The 15,156-nt window shown below is 58.1% G+C and overlaps 2 protein-coding genes across 4 annotated transcripts in view; one reads left to right on the top strand and one right to left on the bottom strand.

The window, feature by feature from the left end:
• The first annotated feature begins 4,116 nt into the window (after window positions 1-4,116).
• Window positions 4,117-7,631, top strand: PRR36 (proline rich 36). Its single transcript, XM_036282172.1, has 5 exons — window positions 4,117-4,396; window positions 4,513-4,612; window positions 4,871-4,983; window positions 5,077-6,900; window positions 7,084-7,631. The coding sequence occupies exons 1-5, from the start codon at window positions 4,117-4,119 to the stop codon at window positions 7,584-7,586; spliced, it is 2,820 nt and encodes a 939-aa protein (XP_036138065.1). The 3' UTR covers window positions 7,587-7,631.
• Window positions 7,632-9,098: 1,467 nt separating this feature from the next.
• EVI5L (ecotropic viral integration site 5 like) overlaps window positions 9,099-15,156 on the bottom strand; it is a 33,692-nt gene continuing 27,634 nt past the window's right edge. For 2 of the 3 annotated variants that reach the window (XM_036282038.1, XM_036282040.1), the window contains 7 exons: window positions 13,408-13,536; window positions 11,543-11,683; window positions 11,276-11,431; window positions 11,030-11,176; window positions 10,852-10,947; window positions 10,684-10,779; window positions 9,099-10,547 (listed from right to left, as the gene is read on the bottom strand). In XM_036282038.1, the coding sequence (XP_036137931.1) occupies window positions 10,275-10,547; window positions 10,684-10,779; window positions 10,852-10,947; window positions 11,030-11,176; window positions 11,276-11,431; window positions 11,543-11,683; window positions 13,408-13,536 (1,038 nt within the window). In that variant the 3' untranslated portion in view covers window positions 9,099-10,274. The remainder of the gene's footprint in view (window positions 10,548-10,683; window positions 10,780-10,851; window positions 10,948-11,029; window positions 11,177-11,275; window positions 11,432-11,542; window positions 11,684-13,407; window positions 13,537-15,156) is intronic. The other variant, XM_036282039.1, reaches the window with a different exon arrangement.

Raw genomic sequence — 15,156 nt, 5'->3', positions numbered from 1 at the left:
ATCTACTTTCTGTCTCTATAGATTTGACTCCTCAATGAACCTCATATAAGTGGACTCATATAGTGTTTGTTCTTTTGTGACTGGCTTATTTCACTGAGCTTAATATCTTCAAATTTCATCCATATTGTAGTCTGTGCGACAATTTCCTTCCTTTTTAAGGCTGAATGATCTTCCATCTTATGGATGGACCACATTTTGTTTATCCATTCCTCATCAATAATAAACACCTGGGTTGCTTCCATCTTTTGGCCATTGTAGATAATGCTGCTATGAACACAAGTGTGTAAATATCTCTTGGAGTCCCTGCTTTCAATTCTTTTGGGTAAAATTGCTGGATCATATAGTAATTCTCAGTTTAATTTTTTAAGGATCCTCCATACTGTCTTCTTTCACAACAGCTGCACCATTTTACGTCTCCACCAACAGTACACAAGGTTTCCCATTTCTCCATATTTTCACCAACACTTGTACTGAATATCCAGCTTCTAAGGTTTTGTGAACCTGAGGTAGTTAGCTATTGCTGTGTAGCAAATTACCCCCAAACCTAGCAGCTTAAAACAAGCACTCATTGTCATACAGTTTCTGAGGGTTAGGAATCTGAGAGTGGCTACGATAGGGTGGTCCAACAGTCTCCCCCACCCCACCAGCTCCTAGCAACTACTGTTTTGCTTTCTGTCACTATAGATTAGCTTGCATTTTTCCAGAATGTTCTATAAATGGAATCATACAGTGAAGGCTCTGTGTGTGTGTGTGTGTGTGTGTGTGTGTGTAGCTTCTTTTGTTCAGCAGAATGTTTTTGAGATTTGTCCCTGTTTTGAGTGTCTTGGTAGTTTGTTGCTTTTTATTGCTGAGGACTATTCCATTGTAGGGATTACGGGGTATGTTTGGTTTGTGTAATCCATCCCCTTGTTGATGGACCAAATTTGAGGGAAATGTTCTTAGATGAGGGCAGAGTCCAGATCTCAATGAAATACAGGATGGGGTCAGCTTAGCCTTGGAGGGATCGTTGCACCATAGAAGACAGCAGGACAGGCCTCTGGTCAGGCAGATAAGACTTAGGAGGGCACTGCTGGTGGATGGGTGAGCAGGTAGACAGGGGAACCAGGCTGCTGTCATGCCAGAAGGGACTCATACAGGTGACCCTCAATAGACCTGGGGATGAGATGAGGCCTACAATGATCTAGTCCAGAGGGAAGCACCCTGGGTGGGGGGGGGGGGTTGTTGTTTTTGAGGAGCACGCCTCCTAGGCTGGAGGGATGGTTAATTGAAAGAATGGGTTCTGAAGATCAGCTTTCACTAGCCAAAGCAGGGTGTTCAGTTCTGACCCTGGCTTCTCTTTTTTGTCCATTCCCTGAACCTCAACTGTGGACACAATTCCTGAAGCAAGAAACACAAACCCCTGCTTCCAGCCACACCTGAGTGTTTTGGGTCCATCTCAGCCTATTAATAACAAATATTGTGACTGGACCAGCCATGGTGGTTCTTATGATTGCAAGACACCTTACAGGACCTGAAAATTACATAGTACACCTGGGACCACACAGGTTATGGGGGAGGGGGTAGGCAGGCCTGGGGTTCTTTTTTAAAAAAAATGTTTTTATTGATTTTAGACAGAGAAAGAGGGACAAGAGAGAAATATCAATGAGAGAGGGAAATATTCGTGGGCTGCCTCCTGCACGCCTCCGCCTGGGGATTGGCCCACAACTTGGGCATGTACCCTGACCTGGGATGGAACCTGGGACCTCTTGGTGCATTGAACCCCACTCAACCAACTGTGCCACACCGGCCAGGGCAGGCCTGGGGTTTTTTATCGGGGTAGAGGGTGAGGCCTAGGGTTTCATGAGCTCACTCGTTAGTGGTGAATTTGAAGCATGGAAAGGAGCTCTGGCCGGTTTGGCTCAGCAGTAGAGTGCTGACCCACGGACCAAAGAGTCACAGGTTTGATTCCTGTCAAGGGCATGTGCCTCGGTTGCGGTTGGATCCTGCCCTGGTCAGGGTTGTGTGGGAGGCAACCAGTCGACATGTCTCTCTCACGTTGATGTTTCTCTCTCTCCCACTCTATCTGAAGATAAAAATGGAAGAAAGTATCCTCGGGTGAGGGTTAAAAATAATAATAAAGCAAGGAAAGGAAAAAAAATGGCCCAAATGGTCAACCAACTTTTCTAAAACAAAAGGCCCTCAGTGGGGGAGGCAGCCTGGCTCTTCATCTACTTGTGTGGCTGGCAATGTGTTTACTGGAGATGGCCATCCTTGATGTGGATGCCTCTGCAATCAAAGTTCAATCAGGCCTTTGCATTACAAAAAGATTTAAAAACATGGTTCACATACACCTAATTAAGTTCATCCTCCCCTCCCTGCATGACAGGTTCACCCTGGTGCCAAGTGCCACCCTTTCTGGTCCTGTGCTTGGAAGCCTCCTAAGTTTCAGGCAAGGATGAGCTGCTTCTGAGTTTGTGTGTGTGCCGGGGGAGGGGGGCATGGACACAAATGTATGTGATAGGGAAAGGGATGGGGCAGAGGGAGATGGTTCTTTGGGATGGGGCTAAGCATATTAATGCATGGAGCAGAAAGCACAGTATGTATGTGGGGGGACATGAAGGTGTGGGAGGGCACCTGGTGTCAGTTGGCCAGCACAGGACACCTGAGGATGGCCATCTCCCTCTTCACACTCCCATGCCCTCCATGCCTCAGTCCCCTATCAAGTTTCTTTTCTGAAACCTCTGAATAAGTTGGGGAAGACACCAGAATGACACCTCCCACCAGCTGGGCTGGGAACCTCAGACAGGATCTTTTCAGCTCCTTCATGTACCCATTTTGACACCTCCTAACCTCCCATAATCTTGGCCCCCAAAATTCTGGCTCTGCCAGGAAGCGTTTGCTGACCTGACCTCCCCGCTTCATGTGACAGGAGGGTGTGGAGGTTGGGGGTGCCTTTCCCTGAAGAAGGTTAGGTCACCTCTCACCATATTCAGTTTCTCTCTCCCTCTAGACCTTCCTTTTTCCCTCTCTTCCCTCAAATTCGTGGTTTCCCCCTAAATTCCCAGGGTTACATTCTCCCAGTGGTCCTCTCCACCACCATGTAGGGGGTCTCTTGGGGTCTGGGAAAGCCTTTGGGCATGAGAAGGGCAAGATGCCTCCAGGAACCCTGGGGTGTTTGGCCTCTTGGTCGCGATGGCCAGGACAGAGACCAAGGACACAGAAGGGCCAGATTGGTCTATGGTGCCGCGATGGTCACGCCCCCTGGTTGCCAGTGGTGTGTGTGTGTGGTGGTGGGGAGGCCAGATCGGTGACCTCAAGGGATTCCTCCTCTCCCCAGTCCCCCCATTTGGGTTGCGGGTACTCAGGCGCAGCGCGGGTAGCCGCCCCTCCCTCCAAAGCCCGCCTCTTACCCACCACCCGCAAGCTGCCGTCCTCCCTTGTCTGGATCAGGCGCGCGCACCCCCCAGTCTTCCTCGCCCGCGGTCGAGGGGCGGGCCTGGCTTCCAGCGCCTCCGCCCCCTCCCTTCGTTTGCCAGCCTCTAGTGGCCTCTGCGGCGCTGCCACACTGCCCCACCCCGGGCAATCCGGCCTGGAGCGGCGGGAGACCCAGCCCGAGGTGAGCGCAGTGCTACCAAGTGGAGTGGGCGGTGCGGACTTCGGCTGGGCTGGGCGAGGGGATCGCGTTCGGGGCGCGGTTCTTTGTCTCCCCGAGCTGGTGCGCGGGCAGCCAGGGCCACTTTTCCTCCTGGCAGGTGCTGGCGTCCCTCGAAGCTGGCGAGGGGACCCCGGTGTGGGCTCTCGTCTCCCCACCCCATCTGGAGCCTGTGGCATTCCTCTGTCCGGAGGCTGGTCGTCTGGGTCCCTAGGGGGAGGGGAGTAGGGGCGTGGATCTCCGGTTCTGAAAGGGAGCAGAGACTGGAGGGGGCAGGGGGAGGGGGCTGGAGGAGGGTGATGTGGGTGGGACTTGGTGAGTGGATGGTTGGGTGGGAGGGAAATGGATCGAGGTTGAGGTTGGAGTTGCCCATGGGTGGCGACACTGGATAAGGGACAGGGAAGTACTAGGACCCAGGTCCCTGCAGGCTGCATAATGGCCAAGACCTGGGACGCTGACCGATCTGTGTCCTCACCAGGTGCGAGATGGACAAGATGGATAAGAGGGACAAGGCCAAGGCAGGAGCCGCAGCGACGATGATGGCTTCTCACCCTCCAGGCATTCGGAAAACCTCCAGGCCTCCAGCGTCTCCTCGATCCCCTCCCCCAGTAATCCCCACAGCCCTCAGAGTTCTGGGAGCAGTGGGAGCTGGGGGGCGAGGGCCGCTGGCCCAGCGAGCGGGGAGCATCCGGGCAGCTGCTCTTCCGGAAGCTACTCCCCCGGTGGATCCCACGAGGAGCACCCGGACAGGCCTGGGCAACCCAGGTTTCCTGGCTTCTTTCCCCAATTTCGACCCCATCTCCCTGTTCCCCTTTCCTTCTGATGTACCAGACTTCCCCTGCTTTCGGGGGTACTCGGTTGATTCAGCCTTCTCCTCGCAGCCACCAGGACCCCAGCGTCTGGGAGAGGGAATCGGACCCCTGCCAAGACCCCTGGTTCAGGCTCTGTCTCTAGCCTGGGACATGCTAGTGGGACTACCAGGTAACATGCCCCCCCCCCCTTTCCTCCCTAGGCAAGGTTAATGTCACTCTCTGGAATCCTTTTACACACGAATTGAGGCATAGGAACACTTGCAGATCTCTGGGCGCAAATGGAGTGAAAGCCATTCTAAGGTGGCAGAGGGCCATATGCCCCATTTCACAGATGAGAAAGAAAATATGACCCTTGGAGGTCAAACAAGGAACAGGGGGTGGGGGAGGCTCTGCCCTCATTACGCCCTCCCCCCCCCCCCACTTCCAGGCTAGGCCCTCTAGGGCAGAAAGGGCTTTGTCCTCCAGCTGAGGAACCTATGGGCAGAGGAAAACCCCCAGAAACTCCCAGAAGGAGTGCCCTGAGTGTGGGGGCACGGAGAGGTACGTGACCTGGGGAGGAGTGGGGCTCCTGGGCAGTGAGGGGGACTAGTCTGTGAGTATCGATGACCCTTTGGCCTTCTGCTTTGTCCCTAGACTCTTCCGGTCCCACCCCAGGCGCCCCTTCCCCAGCCATCTCTCATCGGTCTCGAGGTGGGGGCGCTGAAGTGGGGCTCCCCCGGGCAGCTTCCAGTGCCCGGCCCCGACCCCTGAATGAAGCCTCCAGGAAATCAGTGAGCAGTGCCCCGGAGCGCAGCACCGCGGAGCCGAGCCCCGCTGCCAGGAGGCGACCCAGCTCCTGCGGGGGCCTCCAGAGGCCAGCTTCGCGCCTCCTGGGCTCCAGCACCAACCCTTTGTCCTCCCCAGCGCGCTCCCGGGCCTTGCTGGGTGGAACACCCCGGGCTCTGGGGCTCCCCTCACAGGCCAAGTCGAAAGGGCTGCAGGCTCTGCACCCCCCGCAGGCCGCACCCCCAAGGAAGGGCACAGCAATCCTGCAGAGCCTTTCTCTTCCTTTGGCGGTATCATCTCCATCCTGTCCGACCGCACTACTGGCACCGCCTATCCATATCACAGCCGCTCCTCTGCGGGACACGCCCCTTACCTCTCCACCGACCGCGCCACCTCTCCAGGCCTTAACGGGTCCCCTGGCCACGCCCTTTCCGCTGGCCCCTCCTGCTTCTGCCCCAATCTCTCCGCAGACCCTCCCTTCTCTGCCAGCCACACTCACTTTGCAAGCTCCACTCACACACCTGGGTACATCCTTTCCGGAGGCACCCGCCTCTCCCACGGCCACTTTTCTGGCTCCATTCTCTCCTTCAGGTTCATCCCCTCTGTCGAATACGTCCCCCACCCAGGTTTCTCCGGCTTTGCCCCCTCTTCCGACTATCCCTTCTCCTTTGACTGCACCTCCTTTGTCGGCTCCTCTGCCACTAGCCACGCCCCCTCTACAAGTCCGTCTTTCTCAGGCAAGGTCTCTGAGGAACTTACCCTCTCCCCTAGCCACAGCACCTCTGCAGGACTTTTCTGCTCTGACCACGCCCCCTCCACTGGCTAGTCCTCTGTCTCCGCCCCATCTTCAAGCCACGGCCTATGTACTGACCACACCTCCCATGCAAGACCCTCTTCTAGCCCCATCCCCTCCGCAGGCCCCTCCTTCCCTGGCGACGTCCTCACTGCAGACACCACCTCTGGCCACGTCCCCTCTTCAGGCCACTGCATCTCTGGTTCTGCCCCCTCTACAGGCTCCACGTTTTTTGGCCTCATCAGCTTTGCAAACCCCTCTCTCTCCCCTGGCTACGGCCCCTCCACAGAGTCCATCTTCCCTGGACACACTTTCTCCACAGGCCTCTCCCTCTTCTCAGACTCTGTTACCTCTACAGGTCTCACTTTCTCAGGCCTCACCACCTCTGAAGACGGCTCCCTTTCCAGCCATGTCCCCCTTGCAGGCTATTCCTTCTTTACTGGCTATGGCCCCTGTGCAAACCCAACCTCTGGCCGTGCCTCCTCTGCAAAACCCTCCCTCTTCCATGGCCACGCTCCCTCCCCCGGCTCCATCTTATCTGGCATTGTCTCCTCTGCAGGTCCCTTCCTCTCCCCCTGCGTCACCCCCTCGGTCGACCCCACGCCGTCCCCCGACCCCGGGTCCCGATGCTCCGATCCCGGGCCCACGGCTGACCCTGGCGCTAGCCTCGGCCCCGCCGCCACCGCCCTCGCGCAGCCCGTCCAGTACTCTGAGCGGCCCGGACCTGGCGGGCCACAGCAGCAGCGCCACAAGCACACCGGAGGAGCTGCGCGGCTATGATAGTGGGCCGGAGGGTGGCACCGCCGCCTCCCCCCCCACCGACGCAGAGCTCGCCGCCTGCCACCCGGCTGCTTGGAGCCGAGGTCCCACTTCGCCGCTGGCTGTCCGCGGCACCCCGGGTAAGTAGCCCTTCGGACCCCGTGAGCTGTGGGAGGGGCGAGGTACCGGACTATAGGTGGGCGGGGTCGAAAGTGAGGCCTCGCCGCTCCGAAGTGCCGCAGTTGGATATGGGGGCGGAGTTGAGGGGCGGGGCGGGGCGGGGCTTCTCTTCACTGTGGCCAGCTTGGCTCCTGTCTCTGCAGGAGTACCCATGCCTTGGCCTCCCGCTGCTGGGTCTGGCTCTGCTGACGGCCTGGGCACAATCTACGAGGCTGAAGGGTCGGAATCGGCGACTTCCGACCAAGGAATGCTGGATCCTGGACCTGGGCCCGGCGCGGGTGGTGGGAAGGCGGCGGCGGCGGCGGCTGCCTCGCGCGGCGTGAAGCCAGCGTGCCTGGGCGAGCTGCCGCTGGGGGCTCTGCAGGCTAGCGTCGTACAGCACTTGCTGAGCAGGACCCTGTTATTAGCGGCGACCGAAGGTGCCGCTGTCGGCAGCGGCGGTGGCCCGGGGAGCGCTGGGGGTGGCGGCGGCGCCGGGGGCGCCCGAACTGCGTTCAGCGGTGCTGAACTGAGTCGCTGGGCCGAACTGTTGTCTCCCCTGGACGAGTCCCGCGCCAGCATCACCTCGGTCACCAGCTTCTCCCCGGACGACTTGGCTTCCCCGCAGGGTGACTGGACCGTGGTGGAGGTGGAGACCTTTCACTGAGCCAGGCTCTAGCCCCGCCGACCACACTCCACCCCTGCCTTAGCATCCGCCCCTCTGGTTACGCTTCTTGGTCTTAGATCCCGTCCGCTCCTTCTGGAGTCCAGATCTCCGTGGGATTGGTCTTAGCCACCCTAGAGCCCTAGAATTTTAACCCAGATTCGCTACCCATCCACACATTTGGGCAAGGTCCACGCCTCGAGCTTCGCCCCTTTGGCCTAGGACACGCTCCCTCTCCCCTCGAGCTTCGCTTCCTCCCTCAGCCTAGGCCCCAGTCCCTGTTCAGCCTATTGTCTACCGCAGCAGCCCAATAAAACCGGGACACCGCAGCCTGTGTGCCTTTGCTGTCGCCGCGGGGACCAAGGCTGCGATGGGACCCGGCGATGCCCAGCGTGGTCTAGTGTGGCACACCTACCCACTCACGTGCGTGAATGTAGATTTCTTCCTGCACAACTTTTTTTTTTATCTTCACCGGTGGACATTTTTCCATTTTTGTTCAGAGTGGGAGGGAGGGAGAGGGAGAGCGAGAGAGAGCGAGCGAGAGAGCAAGCAACATTGACGTGAAAGAGACACTTCGAGTGGCTGCCTCCCGCACAACCCCAACCTGGGCCGGGACAAACTGCAACCGAGGTGTGTGCCCTTAGTGGGAACTGAATTCGCGGGCCCTTGCTCTTACTGCTGAGCCAAACCGGCCAGGGCCCTGCCCAACTTCTGATGGAAACTTGAGGCACAGGAAGGTCCCAGGTGGGGCTGCGCCACCAAGTGGGTGAGCTAGTGCGTGGTTGGCGTGAGGAAGGGCTCAAATTTTCCCCACACTGGGCCAGGGGAGCCAGTACCCCTGGGGAGAGGGAGAAGACACGTGGGAGGGGCTCGCTGGGGGTCGGAGTGAGGGATCCTCTTCCCAGTGTGTAACCCTTACCTTGTATCCCCTGGTGTGCTGGAGGGAAAGGGGTGGCCTCTTCATTGATCCCCAACACCCCTCCTCCAGGAAGCTTTCCCTGATCTCTCTGCTCATTCATCTACTGAGCACTTGTCACATCAGCATGAAGGCTCAGCTTCCACCCCCACACCAGTGTCTGTTACCTCCACTACCCTGGGGATCCCTTAGAGCCAGGCATGGAGCAGAGCACCAGGAGGGCCTCAGGAAGTGTTTAATGAACACAACCAGATCCTGAGATGCCAGATTGTTCCACATCTTTCATTGGAGGCCCAAGCTGAGTTGCCCAGGAAGGAAATCATGCCCCTTGTCCTCACCATCTTCAGAGCCACCCTTGTGAAAATGCCAGGCTAGCAGGGTCCATCTGTGAACATGACATCCAAGGTCCCCCCATACTAACTGTTTCTCCCAAACCTCACACTGAACCAGCAAATGCTCTTCCCTCCTCATACTGCATCCCAACCTGGGCACTTCTTTGGCCCCCCTGCTGTCCTGATATGGCCTCTATCTCTCTGAGAAGCTCCCAAGGACAAGGACAGCCTGCCCCCTCCCTCCCCCCCCCACACACACTTCTTTGCTGGACAAGGGTCTGTGGCCCTGAGGCTGCTTGTAGTCCCCTTAGTCCCAAGCTTGCCCCACTCAGCATCCCTTGTTCTTGACTGTGTAAATACACTTTATTTTCTATCCCCACCTGGGCGACTTGTGGAGTGTGAACAGGCAGTGTGCAAAATGATGGTGGGCAGTGTGGGAGGCACATGGGAGAGCCTCACCACGCCCACCCTGGTCCCCAGGTTTTGTAACACTGAGAAGTGGGCAAGTGGGAAAGGGTAGGGAGCTGAGCATGAATCCCCACTCCAGTAAGTGCTGAGGAGGCTGCTTTAGAGGCTGCTCCAGGAGCTCTGAGAGCGTCAGCCCCGAGGGTCAAAAGGCCCCCCCCCCCCGGGGGCGGGGGACAATGTTGAACTTTGGCACGTTCTTGGCTCTGACTTTGCAGAGACCACAGGACCACCATGAGGAGGGAAGCATGGGACACCACTCCGCTGGGCAGCCTCCTCCCCTGGGGCCTGGCCCTGGCTGGAGGGTGGAGCCGGGGACCCAGAGAAGGAAGGGAAGTGGAAGCTGGGAACCTTCTGGAAAAAGGCTAGACTCTCCTCCATCACTGGCCTAGAGAGGGTGATGGGGGTGTTTCACAGAGGAAGATGTGGGGTGCTGGGGACAGGGGTTTCATGACTTCCTCAAAGCTGCTCTGCCCTGGCCTGGTTCCTGATGGCCATGCACACACCAGGTGGCCCTGCACATAGTAGGATGGACTTTGGTTTCTGCTTGGGCCACGAGGCCTACATCAGGCCAGCTTGGCCATCTATCCCTGGCAGCCAAAGGTCCCTGGGGTATTTTGGGGTGTTGTTGTCCAGCCCAGAGTGGCCCCTTCTTCCTCAGGCCGCCTCCAGCTCTTGGGCCCTTCCCAGCAGGGCTACCCTTGTCCCAGAAGGAGACCTGGTGGGAGGAGGGCGCTTTCTACTACCCAGTTCTGAAACCTGTGTCCTCTGTTCCCTTGCTGTTAAGAGGGGCAGACCTCCAGGTAACTGGTCCTAGAGGAATACTGACCAAGATGGTTAAACAGTGCTGGGGAGGGTGGGTATGACAGGTACCCTGAGGATCCTCAGGCTCCAGCTCTACCCTTTGCACCCTGCTGCGCCCTTGGGGTGAGCGTGGAGTTTAAGTGTGGCCCCAGCTTTGGGCTCAAGAGCAGGGCCTCAGTTGTCCAGGCCCTGGCTATAGGGTGTGGCCAGCTCATCTGCATCGCTGTCTGAGCTGCCCTCGCTGTCCTTGGTGGGCTGCTCCAGACTGCGAAAGAAGCGCGCATCGCGGGGCGATAGCGGGTAGAGTGTGTCCTGCAGTGCTGCGCCCACGCCCAGCAGCTCCTCATCAGACGACGGCAGTGAGTCCTCATCCAGGTGCCTCGCCAGGCCTAGCCCATCGAAGGCCAGTGGGTCCTCGAAGGGCGGTGGGCCCTTTCGCAGCCGCACCTGGGGTCAGACCAGCATGCTGGAGGTGTTGACCCACGTGCTGCTAGGCACCCTCCCCTCCTGCACCCCAGGATTGGACTCCTGGCTGGTCACCAACTGAGGACACGCAGGGTTCTCAGGCCTCTCCCATGCTCACCTCCACCTTCAGCTCTTCAATCTGGTCCTTGAGCTCGCGGATGTACTGCGAAGAGTCCGAGTGGTTTAACTGGCCTTGGATGCGGCCCTCTTCCCTCTGAGGGTGAACCAGGGTACAGGGGTCAGGTAGCATCCCTGCCCAGAGACGGATCCCCACCCCGCCCCTCACCTGGATCTCTAGCTCCGCAATGCGTTGTCGCATTTCTGCCACTGCCGCCATGCTGTCTGCCTCTCGCAGGCGTACAGCCATCACCTCCTCCTTGCTCTGAGGGCAGTGAGGAGAGGGCAGGTCAAGGGCGAGGTGGGCTGGGTTGGGGGTGGGGAGGCGGGGTCCGGGAGGTGGGCACCTTGCACTCTGCCTCTGCCTGCTTGCGGCGGCTTTCACTCAGCTGCGTCTGCAGCCCTTTGTTCTGCGCCGCCAAGTACTGCAGCTTCTCCTGCAGCGCTGAGCGTTCTGCCTCCACACGGTTCAGAAGGTTGCGGTGGATATGGTCCTGGGGTAGGGAGGATGTATAGGCGGTCACGGGAGATCACAGCCTAGCCAAGGGGCCAACCATGGATACCAAGTCCCTGAGAAGGCGGCCGCAGCCCACCTGGGTCTCAAGCTCTACCACGCGCTGCCGCAGCTCACGGCCCTCGGCCAGAGCCTGGGCCTCACGCAGACGCACACTCATCAGCTCGTCCTGCAGCTCGCCCAGGACCAGCTTCCGTGGGGACTCCTTCCAGCGGCCCCCGCGGGACAGATGGGTCTGCCAAGAGAGGCCGGTGGTCAGCCCAGGGGCTCTGAGGTCCCCTCAGCATAGAGGGTGGCACATCTCCTGGTTGCAGGGTTGCTTCCTGTCCACTGGCGAGGTCCTCACCTGCCAGGTGTCAGATAGCTCCTGCAGCTGCAGCTTCAGCTCCCTCGCAGAAGCCACCGCCTGGCTTTCCCGCACTTTGAGTGCCTTTAGCTCCTCCTGCAGCCGGGCCACGTTGTTCTCGTCAGGCAGTGAACTGTTCCTCTGAGAGGGACAGGCGTGGTCAGAGCCTAGGGCAGCTGGTAGCCATACACCACTTCCTGTAGACCAAGATGCCTTCCCTCCTTTCTTCTGGGCTCTACCTGAGGTAGCCCAGCTGGGAGAGGGTGTACCCTGGACCAAAAATATGTTGGGAAGGTGGACCAGACCCTAGGAAGCAGAGCACCTCTGTTGCCCCAGTTGTAGATCCTCACCTATAAATTGGTTGTAAGAGCCCTGGCCGGTGTGGCTCAGTAGTTGGAGCATCATCCCATACACCAAAAGGTGGTGGGTTCGATTCCTGGTCAGGGCACACACCCAGGTTGTGGTTCAAACCCCATTGGGGCCCATCTGGGAGGCAACCCATTGATGTTTCTTTCTCTCCCTCTCCCTTCCTCTCTCTAAAATCAATAAAATAAAATGGCCGTAAGAACAGTGCCTGCTCGTGAACAGGACTGTCTTAGAGCAACCTCATGAAGTGTGGGGCCTCCATGTTACTGTTGACACCAGGCATCAGTGCTTTCTCACCTGAGATCTGAGATCCACCCCTGTGGAGCCCATGATCAGAGCCAGGAACTGCCCCAGTGGGAGCTGAGAAGACTGGCCTCCCAAGGTTCAGGCATGAGAGATTTGTGTTCTGGCCTCTTCGAACAAAATCCAGCTTGCCACCCTAGGACCTCAACGACCCTTGTTTGGGTCTGGGAGTCAGGCAGGATCTACGGGGTACCCATTTCCCTCTGATGTGGAGGGAAGCCCATCTCTGTGCTGGCTGATAGCCACTGAGAGACTGTGGCAGAGACACTTGGGAGGGCACCCCAAATAGTGCTGGCTCCCCATGGTTGGGGAGGCTACTGCCAGAGTGAGTGTGTACTGCTGCCCTCTTCTGGCAGCTTTGTGGAAGCTGAATCAAAACCCAGTCAGGCCCTGGCCGGTTTGGTTCAGCGGTTAGAGCGTCGGCTTGTGTTCCTGAGAGACCCAGGTTCGGTTCCCGCTAAGGGCGCGTACCTCGGTTGCAGTTTGTCCCCGGCCCTGGTCGGTTGTGCGGGTGGCGGCCACTCGATGTGTTCCTTTCACATCGATGTTTCTCTCTCTCTCTGTTCCTCTCTCTCCCTCCCACTCTACCTGAACAAAAAATGGGAAAATGTCCTCGGGTGAGGATAAAAAAACAAAAAACAAAAAAAAAAACCCGGTCAGTCTGAAAGTAGCTGGGGATCGACTCACCAGGCCTGGTGCCCGTATCAGGGTTGCAGGCAGGAGAGGGGGGGCCCTAGTTGTCCCCTGGGTAATGTGTCCATGGAGGTGGGGGTGGGGTAAACAGCCCTGATGGGCCTGGGCCTTCCTTTCCCCTCCTTCCATCCTTCCTGGAACCCAGGGTCTTGAGGGGACACACAGGTGGGACAGACTTTCCAGGAAGCCCATGAAAGCCACTACACTACCTGGTGCATAATGTGTGTGTGTCTCTGTGTGTGTGTGTGTACCTCTAGGACTTGGGAGAGTCTGAGGGGTAAGGGGGCCCACTCTCTGTCTGCTCAGACCCTCCTGTGGAGACCATGGAGGAAGCAGTCTTGAGTTCCTCAGGGACTGCTGGGGCAGGGGTATCTGACACTCCCCCTGGTTCTCCTGGCAGCCCTTTCTTGACTCAGACCTGGTCATGTACATCCTTAAGCACATGCAGCACTCTACCTCCCCTCTCCCAGAGGCCCCCCCAAAACCGGCCTGCCCAGTTGCACCTTCTCCATGTCTAGAACCTTGTCCTGCATCTCCCGTAGGGCTCCTAGTGTCTCTGTCTCCCGCAGCCGTGACTGCTCCAGCTCAGTCTCCAGGTGGGCCACAAAGTCCTCAGTGAGGCGAGGGTTATCCTAGGGGCAGGTGGAGGGCTGCATCAGGCCTCAGGCTGCAGCTGGAAGGTGGGAAGCCTTCCTGCCAGCTGGCTGTGAGCTCAGGACTTGCCCCCTACTCCCCAGAGTCTCTGGGCTGGGAGGGGGCTCAGGCAGTGGGTAGAGGGGGGTGAGGAAAAACCCTGGATCCTCTTCTTGTGCCTCCTGCCCTTATGGGAGGAGAGCGGAACCCCATCATGCGGACCCTGATGGCCAGGCCTAGCCTCCTTCCTGGGAAAGCAACACAGAGGGATCTTTCTGAAGGGGTCCTCCATGGCCTCAGGATACTCCCTGAGGTATGTTAATGGTCGGTTACCAGGATTGCTGGGGTAGAGGTGGAGGAAAGGTTCTCCAAGGTATCCTTCCTGTTGTGTGGTCTGTGGCCTAGCCACAAGGTGGGGGTGGGGCAGGGTGGGGCTCAGGGCTATGGCACTCCTGCCCTCTTTCTTCACTTCCCTCCTCTCCTCTCCCTCCCATTTCAAAACATGAAAGGATGGGATAAGAGTTTGCTGGGGTACTTTCTTGCACATTGCTGAGTCTTCTCAGACAGTTGCCAGCTGGGTCCAATAAAGGAGACCTGGCTGGTGGGTAAGGAAAGCTCTGGGGCTGGAGTTGGAGCTGGAGCTGGAGCTGGAGCTGGGTCCCCACTCAGTGCTCTGGCGGCCTGGCAGGGTGGCCTGGCAGGGCATTCTCTGGGAGATGCCCCCCCCCCCCCCACCATCTACCACCATTCTCTTCCCCACTGGCCTCCTGCCTAGCTACCCAGGCCTGCTTGCTGCCCTCAACCACTTTGGGTCTCAGACCCATGGGTGCCAATGGCTTTCCCTTGGCCCAGATGGGCTTCAGGCCCCACACTAAGTTCCAGCCCTGCCAGGCTGCATCTTCTCCAAGGGTCTCTCCCAGAGATGGTGTTCAATGGCCAGCACCTATGGCACTACCTGCCTCCCCTAAAGGCTGGAGTTCAAGGGTGGCAAGTGAATGTCTCTCAGACTGGCCTGAAAGAGGGCACTGCACCAGTGGTGGGATGAGTCCAGCCCGGGTTCACCCATTGGACCAGCTACTTCAGAGTGAGGTGGGGGGCCACAGCACTGGCAGGTGAGGGGTGGGAGGTGGACACATGTGAGAAATGGTGAAGCTTCCTATCCCCAGAAACAAAGCAGCAGCTCAAATTCCTGAACTAAGGCCTGACCCAAGGTCTCCAGGCCCGGGTGAGGGCATCTCCCAGGGAACCAACCACCCTTCCTTCTCTCTACCCATTGTTTCTTGGGCACCTGGGGTTTCTCCAAATCAGGGATCCCACTTCACTGCCAGGCTCTGCTGGGACCAGGGCTGAATTGCAGGGGCACAGGGAGCCTACAGCATCTTTCCGTGCCCCTCCAGGGCATGTGTACACACATGCACTCTGAGCTTGGGGCTGCAGTTGCTGGCAAGTCATCAGATAAGGAAGGAAGCCTGCTGGGTAAATCTGAAGGTTCTAAAAGCCACCTATGGGAGAGGCAGACACTTTTCACAGTGCTCTAGCCTGTGAACCCTCTCACCACTGAGTTTAAGACCCCATAATAGACTTGCACTGCCCACTCACCCTTACCCTACCAGTTCAGA

The sequence above is a fragment of the Molossus molossus genome, unplaced genomic scaffold, assembly GCF_014108415.1.
Source record: "Molossus molossus isolate mMolMol1 unplaced genomic scaffold, mMolMol1.p scaffold_m16_p_4, whole genome shotgun sequence".
Taxonomy (NCBI): domain Eukaryota; kingdom Metazoa; phylum Chordata; class Mammalia; order Chiroptera; family Molossidae; genus Molossus; species Molossus molossus.
This window is presented reverse-complemented; position numbering and strand designations above follow the sequence as displayed.

Coding starts and splice junctions, on each gene's coding strand:
- PRR36 (XM_036282172.1), top strand. CDS start 4,117: ATGGACAAGATGGATAAGAGGGACAAGGCCAAGGCAGGAGCCGCAGCG. Junction 4,397..4,512: donor GACAGGCCTGGGCAACCCAG/GTTTCCTGGCTT, acceptor TTCTCCTCGCAG/CCACCAGGACCCCAGCGTCT. Junction 4,613..4,870: donor CATGCTAGTGGGACTACCAG/GTAACATGCCCC, acceptor CCCCACTTCCAG/GCTAGGCCCTCTAGGGCAGA.